The sequence below is a fragment of the Mytilus edulis genome, chromosome 1, assembly GCF_963676685.1.
Source record: "Mytilus edulis chromosome 1, xbMytEdul2.2, whole genome shotgun sequence".
Lineage (NCBI taxonomy): Eukaryota > Metazoa > Mollusca > Bivalvia > Mytilida > Mytilidae > Mytilus > Mytilus edulis.
This window is the reverse complement of record NC_092344.1, coordinates 118829324-118854508: the sequence shown is the minus strand read 5'-3', so window position 1 is coordinate 118854508 and position 25185 is coordinate 118829324. Positions and strand designations below refer to the sequence as shown.

Sequence of the window (25185 nt, the reverse complement as noted above, 5' to 3'; positions counted from 1 at the left end):
TCACAACAACGATCATGAGACTTCTAAAGATGATACGACATCCAACTCATACGCAACGAACCTGAACATGGCAAACCATATCGTGGATGAAAACATTCATTTACAGGTACAGCATAGGCAACAATTCGAATCCAGACAAGACTACCATCAACCTAAAATGGCAGCATTTATCAACCAACATATCAAACAACCAAAAATGGCAACATTTATCAACCAAAATATCCAACCACAACCAACCGGAATGCCACTAATACGTAACACTGTACAGCCGAGTGTTCCAATTGTAAACACCATCCCACTGAGAGTCTCACAGCCAAACAACAGAAGACAAGCTGCCACCCTACAACCCAGAGCAACACACACACCTGACAGAAGACACGTAACAGTCAAAGATCGAAGATATGCTGAACACAACAACCCAAACAACAACCAGGGTATACATGATAGGCACAATAGTACCAGACTGACTACAACGAGCTATAATCAAGAGCCCTTCAACAAAACCAGAACCCACAACGAGGATTTTTTATGCCAGCCAAGCCTCCAAAAAAACAGAAGTTAGCAAAAACAGCAGCAGAAGAAGGCGTACCAGTTCTGAAAATTATATCATTCAACTGTAAAAATGCAAAATCCAACATATACGCCTTGCACGATCTAATGGAAAATAACGATATACTGTTGCTTCAAGAACACTGGCTGTTTCATGCACAATTACATTATCTACAAGAAATTGGCAAATGTACCAACTATGCTGCAAAAGGTTGTGATGAATATGACCCAATACAACCAACATTTCTACCAAGGGAACATGGAGGGGTTGCTGTAATATGGAAAAACGAAATAGACAGTAAAGTCAGACCATTGGACGACGGTAAAGAGAGGATCCAATGTGTGGAAATATCAGGGAAAGATAAAAAAAAAATACTCTTGGTATCAGTGTATTTACCTTCAACAGGAGGGCGAAACAGTACAGATGAATATATGGACACCATTGACCAACTAAATGAAATCATTACAAAATAACAAGATACGCATGAAATTATAATTGGTGGAGACCTCAATGAAGATCTGGGAAATGAAGAAAGGCAAAACAAGCGGGAAAAGTATTTACTATAGGCTAGGCTACGAGAATACTGGGAGGACCTTTATTAAGACAAATGGCTAAGAATGTTCCGAACTTGACTACTTCCTACATAAGTCCAGACATATGCAGGTTGCAGAGAAAGAGGTCCTGAAGGATGTCATTAGTAACCACTACGACCATTATCCTGTTAGATGTGAAGTTAAAATAGGAATACCAAAAAGAGGTACAAATCAAAACAACACATTTCAGCAAATTCAACCAACTATAAAATGGGACAAAGTAGACCAAGATCTATATTTGGCAATTATAAACGGGAAGGTGGATACGATAGCAGAAAGCCCAGCTGAGACAGCAGAGGATGCCGATCTCCTAATCAGTGAGATGCACCAAATGCTAACAAAAGCAGCAACTGAGAGCTCATCCAAGAAATCCAAATATAAGGCAAAGCCAAAACTGAAAGTATGGACACCAATCATCAAAAGTAGCTTGAAGGAGATGAGAAAATGCTATGATGTATGTAGTAGAAATGGGAAACCCACCAACCCAGCTGACAAGTCTTATCAAGACAGAGTTAACACCAGAAAGGAATTTAAAAATCAGGTGAAAGTTGAGCAGGCCAGAGAGCGAGACAGAGAAAAACAAGAGATATTGGAGGCAAGAACAAGAGACAGTATAAGCTGTACCACAAACTAGTAAAAGGCAACAGGCATAGAAACAGGACTGGTACAATGGATCTACATGTAAATGACAATTTTACTCTGGTGACCAAGTAATCGAAGGCTTTACTGAACACTTTGGAAATCTAGCATCAGCAGAAAAATCATCCTAGCTGAAGGACCATCACTATCACGAACTGGTGGAAGATGAAATCAAATTAATCAACGACATGGTAAAAAGTAAGGAAACACCCCTGGCAAACCAGAAAGAGCTTAAGAAGGCCATAAAGTCCCTAAACATAGGTAAATCTGCAGACATATATTGCATCACTGTTGAGCACCTTATCTATGCGGGAGAAAAACTAGAACAACTATGTTTACGGCTCATCAATCTAGTATTTAAACATGGCTGTGTCCCAGACATACTTAAGAAAGGACTTCTTACACCTGTCTTCAAAAACAAGGGAGACCGATGTCATGCTGCCAACTACAGAGGTATTCCAGTACTGCCAGTCGTTAATAAGATAATAGAGGCAATAATCAGGGACAGAATACAACCAAGAGTCCTTCAAGATCAAAATCCCACCCAACGATGCTTCACAGCAAAATCATCGCCACTGAACGCAGCTCTGGTCGTGGAAGAAGTTTATCGAGAGAGTGTAGACAGCAACCAAGAATTTGAGCTGGTTCTACTAGATGCAAAGTCTGCATTTGATGTAGTGGTACACAGTCACCTCATGCAACGACTCTTTCATTGCGGGATCGACGACACTCTCTGAAGGATAACACAGAGTATGCACTAGCAATCAACTAGTGCCATCAAATGGGAAGGAATGATTGCTGACGAGTTCCCAGTGAGCCAAGGTGTGCGCCAAGGAGGAATCCTCAGCACTGATTTATACAAGGTCTATGTTAACCCTCTACTGAATAGATTACAGCAATCAGGACTTGGATGCAAAATTGGGAATGTCCTTTGCAATACTACAGCATGTGCAGACGACATAGCATTATTGGGAAAAAGACCACCTGATATGCAGGTACAAATAAATATATCTGCTGACTACGCAGGAATGGAAGGCTATAAGCTCCAACCCCAGATGAGTGTGGCAATACACATCCAACCTAAACCAACCAAGAACAGTTGTGAACCAGAACAATACCAGCTAGGAAAAGATCCAATGCCAAACATCAGAAAATCAACACATCCTGGTATAATAAGAACACCATCAACGAGACAAAACATTGAGTCCAATAATGAAGAAAATGTCAAGAAAGCAAGAAGAAGTGCCTATGCCTTGTTAGGGAGTAGATTCCATGGAGAAAACGGACTAGACAAAATCAGCACACTTGGAAACCCTAGAGAAGTTCAAGAAAAAGATGCTCAAACAAATTCTCTCAGTCCCCATGAGTACTCCTGATCCAGCAGTCCACATCCTAACAGGCATCCTACCAGTCGAGGCAGAAATCCATACCAAAATGATGACATTCTTCTGTAGCATATGTCAGCAAGCAGACAATAGTTTTGAAAAACAGCTTGGTAAAAGACAACTAACTGTAAAATCCTCGGGAAGCCACAGCTGGTATGTTGAAGTACAAAGGGTCATGTTCAAATATAACCTCGGCAGGGCCATGGATATGCTTGATAATGCAGATGTGACTTAAACCATTGTCCATCAAATAAAAGACAAATTGCTAACCACTGGGTCAACGAAATATCAGTTATTGCCAACCTGTACCAAGGGCTAAAATACCTTCAAACAGACAACTTCATGGCAGGCAGAATCCACAACATACTGAAGATAAAAAGATACACCAACAAAGACCGTTTTAGAATTCCAATCAAACTAAAACTCCTCATTGCAGCCCCTCAGATATAAAATCTACAAAGAAGGAAACCAGGAGATATGTAACGCCTGCAGCCAGAAAGTGGAAACTGTTGATCAAATGTAAAGCTTTGGGATAACATCAGAAGGCCTGTAATTAAAGAGATAGAGAATATACTAACAAACAACAGCAAAATAGAGTGGGAGTCTCTAAATGAAGGGACCAAAATACAGATATTGATGGACATAACCATGGTATAACGACAACTTCATCTGAACAGTGAAGAAGTCTCAAAATTGAACACCAGGCAAAACGTCTCATATTCCTTATACACAGTGCCAGATGTAAACTCCTACTTCAACCATAGCTGATTGGAAGATGCCTTGGTCAGGGTCTATGGTAGGGTGGGGTCTGTGTGTGTAGGGCAGCCAATTCCAAATAGGTTGAGCTCACTGTATAACATCATATAAATTTCAAACGCTTCAGAGTTTTTTAGATTTTATGATGTGAAACGACAATTTCTATGTGTGGATTAAGTTTTTAGACAATATGAACGTTTTATTCAATTTTAAATTAATGAAAAGAAAATAAAGTATTTTTAGCTTTTAGATCCTTAGTCCATGTTACGAAAGGCGAACTATTTTAGATTTTACTGCTGCAAGTCTGTTATTCTTTTTACCAGTGCGAACGTGATTGAAGTAATTTTTTTTTACAACATTTATCTTTTAAGAATTAACTATTTTACTACGTAAACATATATCATCCCCCTGTATATATGTCCGGTAACTAGCCTAACAACTTTAAATTTGGCTTCAAAATTAAAAAGATTATATCATAAGCAACAAGTTTACTAAGTTTCAAGTTGATTGGCCTTCAGCTTCACCAAAAACTACCTTGACCAAAAACTTTAACCTGAAACTCCCACTTTCATTTTCTATGTTCAGTGGACCGTGAAATTGGGGTCAAAAGTCTAATTTGGCTTTAAAATTAGAAAGATCATATCATAAGCAACAAGTCTACTAAGTTTCAAGTTGATTGGACTTCAGCTTCATCAAAAACTACCTTGACCAAAAACTTTAACCTGAACAGACGCACAGACGGACGAACGGACGCACAGACCAGAAAACATAATGCCCCTCTACTATCGTAGGTGGGGCATAAAAAGCCTGCACATCAACACACCTTAATGACATACATTCTTGAATGAAACAATAATATAACTATTTTTTCAGTTTATATGTGTATTATGTACACATACATGAGAACCATAGGGAACTATATTTCAGTGTGAATACATTTAGTAACAGTAGCTAACCTGTCATGTTGTTAGGGAGGCCGGTGCCGTAGTAAAGATTTAGAACAAGTTCTAATCTTTCCAAAAAAGGTAATTATATCAACAGCATAAACAGTACCAATTTAACTGCACCAGATGACATTTCAGCAAATAATGTTGGTAACCAAAATATTTGTAATATGACTTCGGTCTGTAAACCCAGTTCATCCAGAAACTAGCCAATGGTCTTATAAGAGACAACAAGAATATAAATAGTTCATTAACTACATAATAGTTTATCTTTAAAATCAGTGTGTTCTAGTGAAGTTAAAGCATTACATGATATATTAACATAACATTCTTGATATTATACACAGTTCATTTATATTGACAACTTCACACTTTACATAAATGTAATTATCACAAAATGTTATAGTTTTCAGAACAGCAATAACTAAATTACAATTTCACTTCAACAATGAAGCAAAAGAAACATCATAACTGCTAAAGAAATAAATACAGTTTTTTTTCTTCTTCAAATTTATTAAAACAAGCTCTGTGACCCATGAATGCTTCTAGCCCTTTTTGATTTTTAGCATCCAAGTTTGATATAAAAACAAGAACTTTTGTTTCCACTTTTATTTCTTTTAAAATTGAGTTAATACACATTTTAATATAATAATGGTTAAAACATTACATTCAAAAACAGAAGGTGTAAAATTTCTAATAAAGTATGACTTCTATTAAAAAAAAACCATGTCCATGCCATGCTCTACTTATTTTAACATGAGTAGCCATTATATTTGCTAATGTCTTTACATCAAATATTACAGTGGTGTAAAATGTTGATAAATGTAATGCCTTCTCATATTAAAATGAACATAGAGCATAGCATGATAGAATTATTTAGATTCTGATAAGCAATTCATAATTATTAAAACATAGCACAATAACTAGAACATGGAAAAGGTATGATGTCTAGAACATATGAACTGATTTTTATGATCTCTTTAGTGTTTAAAAATTACGTTCATTTAGTTTAATAAATTTATACTTTGTTATATTAGATTTTCCTTACTGTACTGCAATTTTAAATAAATTTCTGTCAAGTTTGATCTGTACATTTAAAATATTTAAAATGTTTAATTCATGATTATCATTTAAAATCCTCAAAACAATCCTTGCAATTCACTTTTCAATTATAATCATAGGATCATTTTTAATTCAAAGTTAATCAATAACCGATTTTCTTTGAAAATCCAGTTAAAAATAAATTTAAACATCAACAAACAAAAATCATTTCCTATGTTTTAATGTCATAAAAGTATATTAACAAAAATTCTGAGTGAAAGTTCAGAGAAAATTTGATTTAAAAATCACAACTTCACAAATGTATTCACTAACACAACTACTTTACAGATGTTGACGGAATAAATAATGACAACTATTTACACTACTTGTAATATAAAAACGTATAAAAATATAAATGAACAGTTAAGTATAAAAAGATGGAGTTACTATCTCCCTTTATATTCTTTAATAAACTTTGCTAAGAAGAACTGTACATAACATTTGATTTAAGTAAGAAAGAAACAATGGATGACAACCAAAGAATTATGTGTGTGTTTCAAATACTTATTTTATTCATCAGATGGCTTTAAGATTGAAAGAAAAAAATTTAACAAAATTTACATTACTGGATATATTTACATAAAAACAAGCATTTAAAGTGCATGAAGTGCCCATACTATGACCATTCTTTAAAAAAAAATGTTATATTCTAGAGGAATTTAAAACGCAAATAATTTCAAAATATAATAACTTAAAAAACAATATGAAAGGGAAGTAGCCTGTTATACACAGTGTAAATGAATGGGGAATTTGAATAAAAAAACTCATATGCAAACCTATTACTGGAATTAAATTTATACATTATTCACCTTTAAAAATCATAAGCTTTAATTTATCATTCAATAAATTACACATGCAGACCCATCTTTTGCAAAAATAAAAACATAGGGTCTTGTTTACAAATATTGTAGATTCACATTAAATTCCTCCACTGACCCCCATTTCTTTTCAACCTTGTTATACAAAAAAACTTATTGGATCTAGCTTTAATTCAAAAATGTTTTTTTAACCCTAGTTTTAATTCATCTAATGGAAAATATCTATTACAAACTAGCCCTACCATTCAGTTGAGCAGACAACTTTAGAGTTTTCTTGAAAGCTCTCCCCCAAAAGGATTGTATGTTATGATGTATATTAATTTACTGAATTTACCCTTGAAACCAGACATAACACACATTTATCACAACACAGGGAGGTAACCTTATATACACAGAGTAATGAAAAAACCAATAACACAAAACACATTTATCTATACAAAGGGAGGTAACCCTGTATACACAGGGAAGAATCCAATAACACAACACACATTTTTCAATACAAATTTCAATCAATTTTAAAACTAAAGCATTTAATAAACTCAGCAAAATTATCAAAATAACAATAATAACAAAACAGTCACTGAGAGAACTCTTTTCTTTATGAAAATGTGTGATATAAAGTTATATGATAGTGAATTATAAAACGACTCTATGTAAATGGCCCTTTTTGATCGATTGATAACAATATAGCATGACAGTATAGAATATGATGTAGAACAAAAGAATGAATCTGCATAGAATACTGTAAAATAACACAAATGGACAAATGGTTTAAAAAAGAACACCCTTATAAAAGTAAATCAAATAAAATTTGTTTTCAATAGTTCTTAATAAGTCTAATTTATCTAAAACACAATGCACCTCAATTTTAGAATGAGTTTTTTAATGTTGGAGCTTGTTAATGCGTTATGCTTCGTCTCAAACAAAACTTCTTCAAAATGCAGTTATATTTATCGAAATAGGCACTTGTTCCAATTTACTCTCTCAGATTTATCATTCCTGTCTATAGTAATATCATATAAATGTCTATAAACAATATTTGTTGTTCTTGGTCTTTCACTCTGTTTCACTTTTATCTACAAAACAATCAATTTTTTTTATACATAGTGTAATGGCAAAGAGCATTAAATTATTTATGCTAAATTAAATAGTGTTTGTTTTCAAAGGCATTTCTATCATCTAGAACAAGAAGAAAGAAAGTTACACTGAAATGATTGCTTTACTATTTTTTCTGGATAGAAGGTGGCTTACACAGCTGTAATTTAAAGATGATCTATTGGAGAAAAGGGAAAAAAAAACTATAGAAGACTATGAAAATGGTTTCGCACAACCAATTAACCACCATCTTTTGCAACATGTCTTTTTAATCTAAGTTTAGTTATATTTTCACTAAAGGAAAAGGGTATTCTTGTCTGTAACTGATAAGAAAGGATTTCATTATTGAATACTGTTTCTCTGGTTCATATTTTAAAACAATGTGCTTTTTTGTCAAGTTTGGCAGCTTCAAGTCTGGTTTTTTCTGAGTTATAATGAAGAAAAGATTGATTTTGTACAGTGAGTAAAGAAAACTTTCAACTAATAATAACTAAAGTTTATCTTACCCCAATCATAAAACAGATCTGCATGCATTGGTGAAAACATCCACAACACGGTTTATTTCATTTTCTGTCAGCTGACAATTTACAGAAATTCTAATACTGAAACAGATAACAAGGAAATACAATTATATAACTATTTCTCATAGCTTTTAGGTTAGAGTAATTAGTATTACAATAAAAAAAACAATAAGTTTACCAACATTTTTAATTTACTGAACAATTATAAATTTCTTTTTAATTCTGGATTTTAATGACTATCCTATGAAATTACCAGAAAAAGGACCTTGTACTTCTTTGAAATTATAAGACCTAAAAATTCTCTATTACTTCATAAAACAGAGAAATTTCTTGGCTTGAGAGGATATATGTATTAAACTCCAAGCAAGTGAAGTAGAGAAAATCAGGACAGCAACCCATCAGTGTCTGTTTTTTTTCTCATCATGTTTATACCTGTACATACATATTCTCTTGTGTGTAACCAGAATGATTGATAACATTTAACAGGACATACCTTGGTGGTGGTAATTTGTGTTCTTCTTTCTCTAAATATCTGGCTAAAACTATGGCAATACCATTCTCCATAGCCTGGTAATATAACAAACAACATTATATGATGTCTTTACTTTTACAACATATATAAACACTGAAAACCTTTAAGCATTATAAGCTTCAAGTAAGTCAATCATTATTTTGTTGGTTGAGCATAATACTTAAATAGTTTGACAATTTGGGTAATTTTTTTAGTAATTTGTAATTCTATGAGAAACCTGAAAAATCAATCTGATCACAAATTGAAACAGGAGATGCACAATCAATCAATCAATTATAATTGCACAATATATATAGAAATTAAGCACAATTTTTCAAAGTACCTATCTTAACAGTAAAACACATTTGAAAAAATTAATCTTTTGTAACAGACAGACAGTATACCAGTCTGTCTTGCCAAATATAATGTATTGAACTTACGTGATCAGCAATCCTCTGTAAAGTTTGCATGTCTAACTCTCTGTTATCGCTAATTTCTGCTAATCTGACGTGTTTAATAGGAGCTAAAGGATCTCCCATTACTTCTACACCTGATATCCTGTAAGGAAAAGTTCACAGCTATATCCTGTGTCAGTATCTCCTTATTCAATTCATCATAATATTTAAAATTATGTTTAGAAGTAAAATGTATTTGATATGTCCTGAATAATTTTAATTTTGATTGCAATGGTCAGTATTTTTACACAATATTTGTTATTTTTTGTTTTTATATAAGAATATGAATAAAATACACCATTTTCAAGAGTGCAATCTTTCATTGACATATTATATGATAAGAAGAATGAATATGAGGGTAGAAGTATATATAAGTAATGTATTGTATAATAAATGAAGAGACAATTTGATCTCCAAATATTGAAGGTGGTTGAATGCCTGATCAGCACACATGGGATATATTATAGTAAGAACAAATTTGGTAAAAATATCATCACATTTAAAATATGAAAATAAAATTGCGTGTTGATAAAGGGAAAACAATAGCATTAAAAATAGCTGACATAAAACACAAAAAAAATTAAATGTTTGTATATCATAGACTTACATTGACAAACCATCATACATCTTTCTACAATTTTCTCTAAGTCTTTGTAAAATACCTGAAATAAAAAATATTTTTAATTTGAATATCATTTCTAAAATTTCATCAATACTTGTTATTACTACCATTTCCTAAATATACAAAGGTTAAAATATTTCTACAGTTATGTAAGATTATTGTTAAAATCTATTCTGATGAGAAATTTTTATTTGCATGTTCCTTATTCAAAAATTTCATCTGATCAAATATATCTTGCAAACAATTAATCTTTTCTATAAGTCCATATCATTTATTCTTTTTTATAAATAAAAATCTATATGAAATTAATGAAGACTTACTGGAATCATTCTGCATAATGTTGAGAGCCTCTATAGCAGCCGTGGCTAACATTGGAGGAAGTGAGGCTGAGAAACAGTAACCTAAACCAGATAATCTCTAAAACAGAAACAAAATGTTATGTTACAACAGTGGTAGAAAGGGGAGGTAATAAGACAGAGAAACAGTAACCTAAACCAGATAATTTCTAAAATAGAAACAATATGTTATGTTACAACAGGGATAGAAAGGGGAGGTAATAAGGCAGTAATCTACACCAGATAATCTCTAAAAACCAATAAATCATATTAACAATAGGGAGGTAATGACACAGTAACCTAAACCAGATAATCTCTAAAACAGAAACAATATGTTATGTTACAACAGGGGTAGGAAGGGGAGGTAATTAGACAGAGAAACAGTAACCTGAACCAGATAATCTCTAAAATCGAAACAATATGTTATGTTACAACAGGGGTAGAAAGGGGAGGTAATAAGGCAGTAACCTGAACCAGATAATCTCTTAAAACAGAAACAATATGCTATGTTACAACAGGGGTATAAAAGGGAGGTAATAAGGCAGTAACCTCAACCAGATAATCTTTAAAACAGAAACAATATATTATGCTACAACAGGTACAAAAAGGGGAGGTAATAAGAATGAGAACCAGTTACCTACACCAGATAATCTTTAAATCAAAAACGATATATTATGCTACAACAGGGACAAAAAGGGGAGGTAATAAGACTGAGAACCAGTTACCTAAACCTGATAATCATTAAAACAGAAACAAAATGAATTTGTTATTATTATCTTTAATTCCTACCTGATGATCTATGACATATTTTCTACCACAACAGAAGCCTCCAGTGCTGCCAATACTATTCTCCAATGAAGCTGCTATCAAATCGACTTCATCTACCTATAATACAAATCAACATTATACACGTTTTATAGAAGCCTCCAGTGCTGCCAATACTATTCTCCAATGAAGCTGCTATCAAATCGACTTCATCTACCTATAATACGAATCAACATTATACACGTTTTACAGAATCCTCCAGTGCTGCAAAGACTATTCTCTAATGAAGCTGCTATCAAATCTACTCCATCTACCTATTATACAAATGAACATTATACACGTTTCTAGAGCAGCCTCCAGTGCTGCCAATACTATTCTCCAATGAAGCTGCTATCAAATCTACTTCATCTACCTATAATACAAATCAACATTATACACGTTTCTAGAGCAGCCCAAACTTTAGTGCATCAATAAACTTCTGTTTAATTTACAATAGGCTCAAATTTTGCTTAACCACATGCAAAAGGTCTTGTGGTAACCTGAAGATTTGTCTTCACTTTAATGTCATAGAGAATATTTTGTGGTAGATATATATCTCACTGGCAATCTCATTTTCAAAGGACGTGTATGTGAACCTGGGTGATGATATAATACTTACTGATATATTATAGTGTTCTGTAACTCCCCTTCCATTGGCCCCAAGAACACCAAGTGAAAAGCTTTCTTCCATAAACAGTCTCAATTTGTACTTCCACTTTAGTTCAACCTATTAATAAAATTGTCTTTAAAATGTTATCCTACATTTGACTTTAAATTACTTATATTCATACTGCAAGATATAACTTTAAAACTTATAATAACATTCAATGTTTTAAAAATTAAATACATTGCTATTCTATAATTGTATCACTTAAATTTCACATTTTGAATTTTAATATATAAACATACTAAATCTCATACTGTAAATTCAGAAGTTTTTGCGATGTTTTTATTATTGCGTAAAATGCAACAGGTTTATAATCGCAATAATTAAAACAGCATTTTGAATTTGTTTGTATAAACTAAACAGGATTTTTCTCATTATTGCAAAAATTAAAATGGCATTTGAGTCTAAAATGTCAAAATCGCAGTAATAAATGCCGCAATAATTTCTGAATTTATAGTAATAAGTTACTTCTGACAGACATTCTACAATTTATTTATGTAAAATGAGACTACAATTCAATAATTCTCTATAACTCATCGGTTTTTATTGCTTAGAGGTAATGCCTTTTTATTCATGTTAAAAAATCTCGATATTTTTCAAAGAATATATGTTAGAAATTATTGAGGTTAATAATGAAATAATAAATATACTTACAATTTTAGGAAGTGGACAGATATCACCATGGTTAAAGTATAATCCTTCTACCACCACAAATCTCCTCGTTACTTTGGCTTTCTTGGGATTCTATGTAATATAAACATATTAATCAGTGATTTAAATATTTATTGCATTATATGCTGAAATCTCAAAAGAGTTGATGCAAACTTGAGAGAGGGAAGGGTAGATTTTTTATTTTTTTTAAATAACTACTAGAATATCAGTGTACCTTTTTATCTTCATCCTGTTGAATCAGTAATAATCTTTCTAAATCCTCCATATCATTGTGTTTAAACCATTTAATTCTGCTTCTAGAGGCTACCAAACCTTTCTGTATAGAGAAACAAACACCCTCATCCCTGTAAAAATACAATATAATAATCATATATATAATACATGTAACTCTGCTACCAGAATTCACAAAACATTCATTTTAAAATAAATGTATAGCACCTGTGTAAATATAACAATTTAACTGTATTAAGTTGGTTACTAAATTCAGTGATTTCATACATGATATTTTGAATAGATATAGCAAATATTTAAAATGATGATTTAAGGATTTTAAAACTGTTGAATATTGTTGCCTTTCTTACATAAATTTTACTTATAATTCTATTGTCATATGTGAGGCCACACCAAATTTGTATCTTGTTTGTCTGAGTTTTTACACCAAATTTTCTGATTTCTTTCTTTTGTTTTTCTTTTGCCCAAATTGTTTTGTTTCAAGTTGTTTGCTGTATCAGTCATCTGTGGTGATAACACGTCTTTCAAAGTACCCTCTTCTTAATAAAAAGAGGGATGGCATTGTCTATACATAAATAGCATTTGATACACTGTTTGAAAAGTTCATCTCCTTAGAAGAGAGGTTAACAATAAAGCCAGGTAATAAAACATTTGGGAGCATCCTGCTATGCTAGCACCCCTCCTAATTCAGTGTGAGTCAGATTGTTCATTTGGGACGTCACATTTTCAAGACTGTTTAGTGAGGATGATGGTTTGTATCATATATGGAGAAGTTATGAATTATAGTTGCTCAGTAAAATATTATTAAAATTTCATAAATGAAAATATCTTTCAAAACCTTGCTTATATAATTATGAATTTGAAACTTACACAAATATAACATCTCCCCTCTTTGAGTAAGCAGGGATAGCACTGGCTATGGTGGCAAAACCATAGGAATATAAAGCTGCTTCTTCACAATACATAAACTTGGCAAACTTCTCTTCTAATTCTAAATGGACATCTGAAAAATAAATCAAAAACTTATAAAATAACAATAGAGAATTAACTTTAAATCATCTGAATATAGTCATAAGATAAGACAAATTTGTCATTTTACTCCTTACTTTAAAATCTAACTGGTGCCACTAAATCTATTCATTCCGAAATTCTTATCTCAAAGCTCAGCTACGAATCAATTAAATACACAGAATATAAATAAAGTAGCATAGTTTAGAAATCAATTGTTTTGATATTCTGATATTCAAAATGTTCTTTAATCCTAAATACAGGTAATGTGTATTTTGTTTTGTTTTTTGTTTTTGCTTTAGAAACACCTGCATCTATATGCTATTTGAGATGAAATATTTTTATCAGCTTCATTTCAATTCTTGAGTATTATTGATCAGGAATAATTACCCATAGTTCCATAGAAACCTCTTGGACCACATGATCCTACTCCATATTTTTTCAGTGTCTTAATGGCAGCAGCCTTAAGAATAAAAAATATATAGAATAAGTGACAATACATTGGAAACTTTGAAAGTACAAATGTAACGTAATGGTGTATTTTAGTGAGTTAATATCATCTTTCTGTACAAAATCAATACTTTTCCTCTTTTCTTTTGATCCAACAGGAAACACTGAGTTGGTAAATTTATAATTCAACACACAAGATATTAAATTTCTATAATGGAGTCACTAAATATTTTTTTTAGTATCAGCTACAGTATTGTTTTAAAAAGCGTCCCGATTTTCTTTTCCTATTTTTTTTTATAATTTGAGAAGTTTTTGTTTGTTGGCATTAATAGGCTGTTTCCTGAAACTCGTCAATGTTTATTGGTGTTAGGTACAGTTCTATGGGTCTCTTTATGTCGTGTTTACAAAATTGAAACAAACCTCAACTTCTGCATTTCCTGCCATTCCTAAAAAGTTCAGTGTCGCCATGTTTAAAGAGGATTTGTTATTTATCATCACATATTTGTCTGGTTTTCTATAAATAAAACAAAAGAAGCAAAAATAATTTTTATGACTGACATGCATGAAAATCTGAAGGGTAAAAACCTGTAAAACTTATTTACCTTTAAATATAAAATTTTTTCCTCCTTACTATATGGTTATGAGTTTTGGGGTATGATCTTTTATATGCATTAAAACTGACGATAAACAAAATTACCAATCTATGTCTAAACATTGTCAATTAACAACTATAGCAAATGGCATTTGATCACTATGATCACAGTACATCTTTTCTCGACTACTGATAATCACTCAAGGCTGTAAGTCAAAAATGAATATTGTCTCAAGCTGTCTTTTTCATCCAATGCTTGTATAAAAATGCATTTTTTAAGCACACAGCCTGATTTCTTAAAATGAATTGTATACACAATATAGATGTTGTGTGATGGGTTGACAAATTGATTACTAAGGAATGATAATACTTTTGTCACATTTAATTGATTACTAAGGAATAATAATACTTTCGTCACAATAAGTCCAACTAAACATCTCTCAGCAGATCATAGAAATTATAGGAGTGATAATAGTCGATAAATATTATAATATCAAAGAAAAACAAACCCCGATATAATATTCTTCTCCATGGCTTGTAATAATGGATGATTTTCATCTACATCAGGAACCAATGGATCAGGCTGCCATTCTTCAATTAATTCTGCTTTCTCCTATAACAAAGTAGTTGTTTTTTTTAAAAAGCTTGTCAAGTAATTGCAAAATAGATTTCTTTTCATTTTTAAATGAATTTTCTAAGATGCATCTGCAAATGAAATTTTTGAATCCTTATATGGTTTATTAGTTTCTAAGAAATGGGTTGAAATGCCCAAGTGTGCTCCTTATTGAACTTACGGAGACAAACTTAAAACATTTATTACTAGATGAAGTGCAACATGCTAAAACACCTCTTTTTAAGTTTCCATTACAGATTAAAACAAAAATGTGTCCATAGTACATGGATGTCCCACTTGCACTATCATTTTCTATGTTCAGTGGACTGTGAAAGTAGGGTCAAGCTCTAATTTGGCATTAAAATTAAAAAGATTATATAATAGGGAAAATGTGTTCTTAGTTATAAGATGATTGGATTTTATCTTTAACCCCAAGCATGACAGACGGACGTACACAGAACAAAAACATAATGCCACCAGGAAGGGCATGAACAGAATCAGAAAGTATGATCACATTTAAATACCATTTTGGCCAAGATTCTAATCATTAATTAACAGAAGAATCTGTTTTGAAATAACATTTCATTTTATTTATAAAATTAAGAATGGAAATAGGGAATGTGTCAAAGAGACAACAACCCGACCACAAAACAGACAACAGCAGAAGGTCACCAATAGGTCTTCAATGCAGCGACAAACACAGAACCTTGAACAACATCTGTAACTATATTCATTCTTACCTTTTCTGTCAGAACAGATTCTGGACGATATTCTGTAGAAAAGAATATCAGCTTGAAAATCCATATTATTAATAAAGCTTCAAATATCAGGTGGTATGTGGGAGCCTGAAAACAGAAAATAAGTGATGATTTGAGGCTGATGTTTTGTTCTTTCCTCAGCAGGATTCAAACCCTTGCTTCTGTGACATCTTGGTAACACTGCCTGCTGTTTGTCCAGTGTCCTAGACAACTCAACCACCTAAGTTATATAAAATATTAACAATGCAGTAAAAACTAAATGCAAAATTTTCATAGACAAAATAGCTTCATACATCATTAAACTATCCAGGTGAAATTTGGTGCAGATAAGAAACTTGCAATATTGAATTTTGCTGCATAATATCTTGCACGTAAAAAAACCACCTTTGTTGATTTAGAAAAAACTAAATCACACTCGCGAAATTGTGGGCATACACAGTTGTAAACTGTTGTAGGACGAATTTTTGTAAAAGATATGTCTGGAGAATTTCATAAAAGGTATCAAAAACCCCCTCACTTTTGTTCCTAAGTTCGTTATCTGTTTCCTTTCTGATAAATTCAATTATGTTCATGTCTCTGGCCTAAAACCACAATTATTCTACCTCTTTGCTACTATGTATTTTCTTTGTAAAAGTCAAATCAAATTATCAAATTAAAAATGTGCACCGCTTCAAAGATAAAATAAATGTAACTGCTGATAGACCATTATTATTCTAACAAAAATAAATATGCTTCCAGGACAATCCATCAGTGCTTTTTCTTTTGAGAGACCTATTAACATGCCAATGGTAGGATTTGAATCTTGCACCTGAAAAGTGGAAAGGGATTAATATAAGTTGCAATAACTTTGTTACCCAATCCATGATAAATAAATATGTTTAAACTTATTACACCCGACATGGATTTTGATTAAAACTCTCTGTACAGGTGAAGGGATTTTTTTTTTAACTAGCACCCTGCCATCCATAGAGGTTAAGTAGAGACTATCAAAGTACTTCTAGAATTATACATGTTCTATACATGTAAAAGCAGTCTTAAAGTAACGTCATATGCATGGTATCTATGTGTAAACGTTGTTGTCACACCATTTTAATTTTGGCCGGAAGATGCTCAGGAGGGTAAAAAAGGAAAATTCAAAATGGCAAATACCACAGCATAGAGGGTAATTTGAAGCAAATTCACTGGCAGTGTTGAAAAACAGGAAAATTCATTTGAAATTAGGATTTTTTTAAGAATATGTGAAAAATACATTGGCAACCATATTACGTACATGGGGAGACATAATACTTGCCTCCCCATGCCGCTAAAGTTATATTTGCTTAAGAGCAACAAAAACATGTCTATTTCCATAGCACATTTATTTCAAAGAGACAGATAACATCACATGACAAATATGCATCATTATCATACAAAGGGACACAACTCTCACGACTAAACTGCAAAACACATACGACCATACAATACAGATACATAACATCCCACCCCTTAAAAGAAAATTTCCCAAATTTTATCAAAATGGTGTATGTGTTTTATCCATATACAATTTCAAGAAGAATAAAAATTGCACTATAATAAATCCAAACTATATAATCACTTCCGTATATTAAGATTCAAATCAGTTTCCAAATAATCTTTGTAAATACATTTTCCAAATAATCTTTGTAAATACATAACAACCAATCAATCAAAACTCAGCATTCTTATATAAGGTGTGATTACAATAAATCTGATTTGTGACGTTTTGTGTGGTTTAACTTTCTTTCCTATTATACATTCTTATATTTCATTAGTTTAATTGTATTAATCTGTGACTTTGTACTGATTAATTTCAAGTCAAATATGTAGATTAGAATTTTATGAACAATTTCACACCCAAGTCTTCACAATTCTGACAATATTCAGTATAAATCTTCTATTTTTCGTTTGCATTACAAACTAGTCAAAATAAACATGATTAATGTGACACCATTACATAATCATTTATGACATCTGATAATAAATATAAATTATACAACGTTGATCACATCATCAGGTGGCTGCATAGTCATATAACATGTATTAGTATCATATCTTAAGTTCTTGCTTTAAAAAAAAACCTTCATAAATGTATTACCTGTAAAAAAGACTCTATCAGCTCGTACATATCACTAGATTTCGGTAAAAAGGAGTTGTTCGTGGCCATGATAATGTTCATCATGTTGTCATGTAGGTATGCCAATCCTCCACCCTAAGGAAAGTCATGAGGTTTTACGAATAAAATCCCGAAAGTATCCGAATAAACTGAAAGGTTTGTCTGATAACCAAAATTTAATTGTTGTATAAATGCACAATTACGAAACTATATTAGGTGTCCAAGTTAGTAAAGTGATTTAGTGATTATTGTACACAGATTTGTACTATTTTTTGGCAAATATTGTTCATGAAAAAAAATTATTTAAATAAAAAATAAAAAAAACTATGTGAGATAAATTTGAAATAAAATATGAGAAGATAAGTTTTATAATATGTTTTTAACTGGGAACAGTACATCTAACACTATATATGTTCCTGGCTTTAAGGAAATAAAAAGTAAACTAAACTTGTTTTTTGCTTCAAGTAAACAAAAAATCTCTATCATTCCAGTATAATAATGTTTTTTACTGTAAGAGTTATCTACTAATAAATTGCTTTAAAAATTAATTCACAAATATTTGGTATTTATTGAAACATTTTTGATTATAATGGATAATTACTTATTTTCTTTATACAAATACATTTTTTTACACATACATTGCAAATCTGTCTCAATTATTTCACTGATTTATAGAAGATTTTTCATAATAACAAAAATGCACACACTGACTCACATGTCTCGCCTTCTTTACTAACCATTGATATGTTAATAGTCCTAAATATAAAGCTTAACTACAACTATCATATACAATAAACAAGGTCCATTAAAATTAGGTCAAGGTCAGAGGCGAAAAAAAAAATTGTCCAGAAAAAAAACCCATAGCCCCACCCCCCCAGAAAATTAAATGGTTGCTGCCTTATGTTGTACTGTTATACGATCTTAATTATACCACTGTCCCAGGTTAGGGGAGGGTTGGGATTCCACGAACATGTTTAACCCCGCCACATTCATGATGTATGATTGTGCCTGTCCCAAGTCAGGAGCCTGTAATTCAGTGGTTGTCGTTTGTTTATGTGTTACATATTTGTTTTTCGTTCATTTTTTTTTATAAATAAGGCCGTTAGTTGTCATTTCGAGGCCTTTTATAGCCGACTATGCGGTATGGGCTTTTCTCATTGTTGAAGGCCGTACGGTGACCTATAGTTGTTAATTTCTGTGTCATTTTGGTCTCTTGTGGACGGTTGTCTCATCGGCAATCATACCACATCTTCTTTTTTATATATAGTTGACCTTTTGCATATCTAAGAAACAAACTTAAACTTAACCAGAAAAACTTAACATTGATTAATGAACCAAGAGAATGAAACCAAGTTCAGATGAAGCCTGCTAGACAGACATATACACTCTACAATCATTCAGTACCCTATATATAGTTGACATTTTACTTATAGTAGTAGAAAAATAGACAAAAAAACAAAAATATGACATTGAGCAATGAACCATAAAAATGAGGTCAAGGTCAAATGACAACTGCTATTTGAACATATAAACCTTAATACAATTATTCCATACACCAAACATAGTAGAACTATTGCATACAGAATAAGAATTAATTGCTTCGCCGAGTGCAGCTTGATACGACCGCAGAGGTTTGAACCCTGAACAGTTGGGGCAAAAATGGACACAGTATTTGGATTGTATTTAAATATTGACACATAACAGGTTTCTGTCACAAAATTACTGTAGTCAAAGAACTTGAATTGGTTATGTGATTTGAATTTATATTCATTTTTTTCTTTTTCTTTTGTGCAATACACTATGCTGTTGCAATTGACCCAAAAACAATTTTTTGAAGAAATTTTCTTCTTAATTTCTGAAATCTTGAGATTAAATTGTCCTCACCCACCATTTTTTTTAATCTACCCCTTTTCCAAAAATAATTTTCTTTCCCTCAAGATATGGTTATAATCTCAATTCAGATTTTCATTGAACTTTGCAACCATAATAACCCATTTAAATCATGGCTAAAATTAGATTACCTTCATCGGCATGTTTAAAAATACTTACTTCTAAATTGACAGCTAATCCCCTCAAGACATTTCTGTATACATAATTTAAAAGCATTGTAAGGGAGGTAATTCAAAATGTTGTGTTTGAATTACCTCCCTTAAACTGCTTTTAAATTATGTTTTGTACTTACGTTATTGTCCATTAACCAGGACACCCTTGTTTGTCCCCTTATTCCTAAACGGTTAGAGCCATTCAATGAATGGCTATTATCTATTTTGATTTTATTGAACCATAAAACTAATTTTTGACTCTTCACATTGAATAATCCGCGAAGCGGATTATGTAAAATGTGAAGAGTCAAAAATTAGTTTTATGGTTCAATAAAACCAAAATAAATTATTGCCATTCATTATAAATAAATTTCTATCAAAACTAATGCTCAAAGAACTTTTTATATTATTTATATTTACAATAACAACGTACACACATGTTAGCGTATGAATACACAACGTCAAAGTGGGCGTGTCGCCATCAAAATTGACAACATTGAAAATCAAACTAATAATTTTAACCAATCAGAAGACAGTAAAAACACAAATTTTATTTATAACCCCCTAAAGCCAATTCTAACGTTCCCTTTGTGGTCATAAACCTTGTGTTAAAATTTCTATTTACTTATACTAAAGTTATTGTGCGAAAACCAAATGTCTTCAGACGACGCAGTGATATCAATACATGACCACAATTTTTTTTTCAGTCTTATAAAATAGACCAAAACAAAAAAAAACTTTACCTTGACTTTCGAACCATGAAAATAAGGTCAAGGTAAAATGACACCTGTCAGTTGGACATGTACACCTTAAAATCCAACCAAATATAGTAGACGTATTGCTTATAGTATCTGAGATATTGACTTGACAACGAAAACCTTGTTCACTGATTCATGAACTGAGGTCAATGTCAAGGTAAAACTGTATGACGGACATGTGGACCTTGCAAGGTACACACATATCAACTATAGTTATCCTATTACTCATAATAGAGATCACATTACAAAAAAACTTTTTTCACTATACCATGAAAATGAGGTTAAGGACAACGGACATGTAACACACGGAAACTTGACAACATAAGGCATGAAATAACAAATGCCCTTCATTAGGAATGGTTGCGGTTACATCAGCAACAAATTAGTCGACTGGTGGCAGGAATCAGAAGACGTATAGAGGCGGTTATCGTTTGAATAAAGGCTGCACCTACTAATTCTTTGGAGTATAACAATCAACCACGATGTCAACAATCATCTTAAGAGTAATTTTGAAATGTCTGACATTGTAAAGTTCGACTACAGTAAAAGTTGTAAAATGCATTTTTTTTTACAAAAAAATACCTCATTTTGTTATCAAAATTGTGGCTAGATAAAAATTTTTATAATTAACCATGTTTCAATATTATTCTACAATTTTTTTTATCATATTCTATCCAAAATAAGAGACTGATTTTTCAAGGTTTAAAAAATCAAGCATCTTCGCTAGTCAAGGGTTACGATCCACTCCCGTGAAGAGAACGGGAGTGGATCGTAACCCTTGGATAGCGAAGATGAAAATCAGGTGTTGCAATAATTTTTTCCATGTGTATATATACAAAGTATATGAATTAAGCATCCAGGTCTCACAGCTTCTAAAATATAAAGTATTTAAAAGAATTAAGCTAACATTGCTGCTGGATAACTATCCTTGCGTCAAGATTTCTACGGCAAAAGTCACAGGCTCGACAATTTACATACATCTTTGCATCGGAACTAAACAGATTTATTTAACCAGATGCTCCGCAGGGCGCAGCTTTATACGACAGCAAAGGTCGAACCCTGAACGGTTGGGGCAAGTATGGACACAACATTCAAGCTGGATTCAGCTCTGAATTTGGATTGTGATTAAATAGTTGACACAGCATAGGTTTCTGACACAGAATGAATGTGGTCTTATGAACTTTAAACTTTTTTTTTGCTTTCGAGCAATTCACTATGCTGTTGAATATTAATCCTCTAAAAAAAAAATGTTTGAAGAAATTTTCTTTTTATTTCTGAAATCTGAAATGACAAAAATTGACACCCCTCTCATTCCCCCCCTTTTCCCTTATTCCAAAACTGATCTCAATTCAAATTTCTAATGGACTACTCATTTAAATTTATCATAAAATATTAAAATATAAAATTTCATACAGTCATGGTTAAAATTAATATTAATTAATAGTAACTTTAAAAAAAAAAAAAGGAAAATGTGTCCAATGCAAATGGACACAGATGATGCCCCCGCTAGCATATAACGTTATAAAGGGACATTAATCAAGAACTGTAAAAGTGAAGCCGCCAAAAATTGACCTTGTCAGAACGGAGTTTAGAGGTAATAAGCATTATATACACATTTCATTAAATTTAGTTGAGACAAACTTAAGTTAAGAGAACAGAAACTACAAAATTCTTCAATTTTTCCACTTGTAAAGGGGCATAGCCCTAGAATGGTTATCAAAGTGCTTGTGATCACTGAATGGTAAAGCTTGTTTTAATTTATTAGTTGGTAGTAAAAGTGAATATTGCATTGTATATTGTAAATAGCATTGATTTAAGTTGATTCATCTACTATTCTGGACAAAGAAAGATAACTCCAATTCTCAAAGATTATTCCATAAAGCATTGGTTTTAGGTGATTCAACAAAAAAAGTTAAATTAAAAACAGGTCATCCCGGTGTAGTCGTTTGTTTATGTGTTACATATTTGTTTTTGTTCATTTTTTTATATAAAAAAGGCCGTTAGTTTTCTCGTTTGAATTGTTTTACATTGTCTTGTTGGGGCCTTTTATAGCTGACTATGGGGTATGGGCTTTGCTCATTGTTGAAGGCCGTACGGTGACCTATAGTTGTTAATGTCTGTGTCATTTTGGTCTCTTGTGGACAGTTGTCTCATTGGAAATCATACCACATCTTCTTTTTTATATTACAATAGTTACTGATTTTTTTTTTAACAATTTTCCAATAGACTTCTACAGTAAACCCCTAAACAGATTACAAACATTTTTTACATTGATGATTGTGGTCAAGGTTGGTTAAATTTGTCTCAGTAGTTACAGAGAAGATTTTCGTAAAAGTTAACAGACGTCAAGTGACGAGAAAAGCTCACTTGGCCCATTGGGCCAGGTGAGTTAAAAATGACATTGCTAATCAAATACACCAACTAATGACTTTGCGTCTGTCAGCTTTGTCTGTTAATTTTTACAAAAATTTTCTCTGTAACTACTGAGACAAATTTAGAAAAGGTGACTATAGAAAGACGTATTTAGCACTAGTTTTGGTATGCATAATTAAATACAATGTTTCTCTTGTATACTAATTTATTTTCCACTGACACCTAAACAGCTATCTATCATCTTCTGGTATTCTGTTCTCAATAGTAATTTATTTGTTCTTGAGGTTTCGTCTTTTGTTCACCAATATCATAGAGGTACTATATTTACCTTTTCTACACTAATTTCTATTGGACGTTGTTTTTGTGTCTTTTGTTATACAACTACTGCAATCAAGATGAATAAGGGAGAGGTTATGTGATAACACTAGTTTTACTCTGTCACATCCTAATGCGCCTGTTTCATGCCACTTTGTCATTGGTTCTTTTTTTCTGTATATAAATGCTGACGTTTTCATAGAATTTGGTAAAATAAGCTGTTATCACAGAGATATATCTCGCCTTTTTGTAATTTTGATTATGCAAATGTTGAAATCAAAATAGCAATACTTTAACATCTTACACAAGTTATGCAAATATTCAAAATCAATGAACCATGACTGAGTTACATGGCTAAATAATCTCCATGTAAATTAGATGTGCCAATGCTAATACAACTGCATACCAAATACCTTTGACTTATTATATTAAGTCGTTCCCAAACCTAAATACAAACATTAACTTGTAAACTTTGTAAAAGTTTAAAAGTCAATGAACCATGAAGAGGGGGGTGGGGCTATATAATCTCCATGGAAATGATACTTTCAAATGCCAATAAATTTGCATACCTAATAACATTGACTTAACATTAGCAGTTCATCTTAATCTGATCTAATTACAAACTAATACAGAGGCAGATTTAGGGGAGGCCCAGGGGACCCCCCCCCTTTTTGGAAAAAAAATGTGTTGCTTATATAGGGAATCATTGAAGCGTGACTGGAGTGGCCCCCTTTTAGGTCAGTCAGTGGGCCCCCACTTATGAAAATTTCTGGATCCGCCACTGTAATACATGTAAACTAAGATAAGTTTAGCCAGTATTTTAAAAAGAATATTGACGAAACAGTTCATTGTAATTTTTCAATGGTTATTAGTATACATGTTTATAACTTTGTAATATATTTTTACAGTGTCTTATAAGTCAATTTGTTTGGCTGGGTGTTGATTATTTTAAATATTGTATATGTTTTACTGTATATTGTTCAGCTGTTAATCAATACAACACTTAAATATTGACGGGACTTGACACTACCTGTTAGGTATACTGTTCCTAGGTTTCAAAGTCATTAGACTGTGACTGAGAAGCAAGGCCAAATATTCTCCATAGAAATGAGATATGCCAATGCTTATACAACTGAATACCAATAAACATTGACCTACCACTAATGGGTACCCTTGAACTGACCTAATAACAACCTAATACATGATAACTCAGAAAAATTTTCAAAGTCAATAGACCATGAATAAGGGGGCCGAGCCAAATTATCTCCATGGAAATAATATGTGCCTATGCAAATGCAACTACATACCAAATATGATTGACTGACCACTTGTGGTTCCCTACAAACTAGACCTATTAAATATCAAACTTGTACATTGTTGACACCGCCAAAACATTTCAAAGTCAATAGACCATGACTAAGGGGGCGGAGCCAAATTATCTCCATG

At 32.1% G+C, this 25185-nt stretch overlaps 1 protein-coding gene across 1 annotated transcript; it reads right to left on the bottom strand.

Moving 5' to 3' along the window:
• Nucleotides 1-5109: 5109 nt before the first annotated feature.
• On the bottom strand, nt 5110-18375 carry LOC139502889 (serine palmitoyltransferase 1-like). Its single transcript, XM_071292556.1, has 16 exons — nt 18234-18375; nt 16103-16207; nt 15259-15362; nt 14578-14671; nt 14098-14170; nt 13570-13702; nt 12683-12812; nt 12451-12540; nt 11749-11856; nt 11115-11210; nt 10311-10407; nt 9976-10030; nt 9354-9471; nt 8896-8969; nt 8388-8483; nt 5110-7862 (listed from the first exon to the last, which is right to left on the bottom strand). Exons 1-15 carry the CDS (start codon nt 18315-18317, stop codon nt 8393-8395), a joined length of 1452 nt encoding a protein of 483 aa, XP_071148657.1. The 5' UTR covers nt 18318-18375; the 3' UTR covers nt 5110-7862; nt 8388-8392.
• Nucleotides 18376-25185: the final 6810 nt, after the last annotated feature.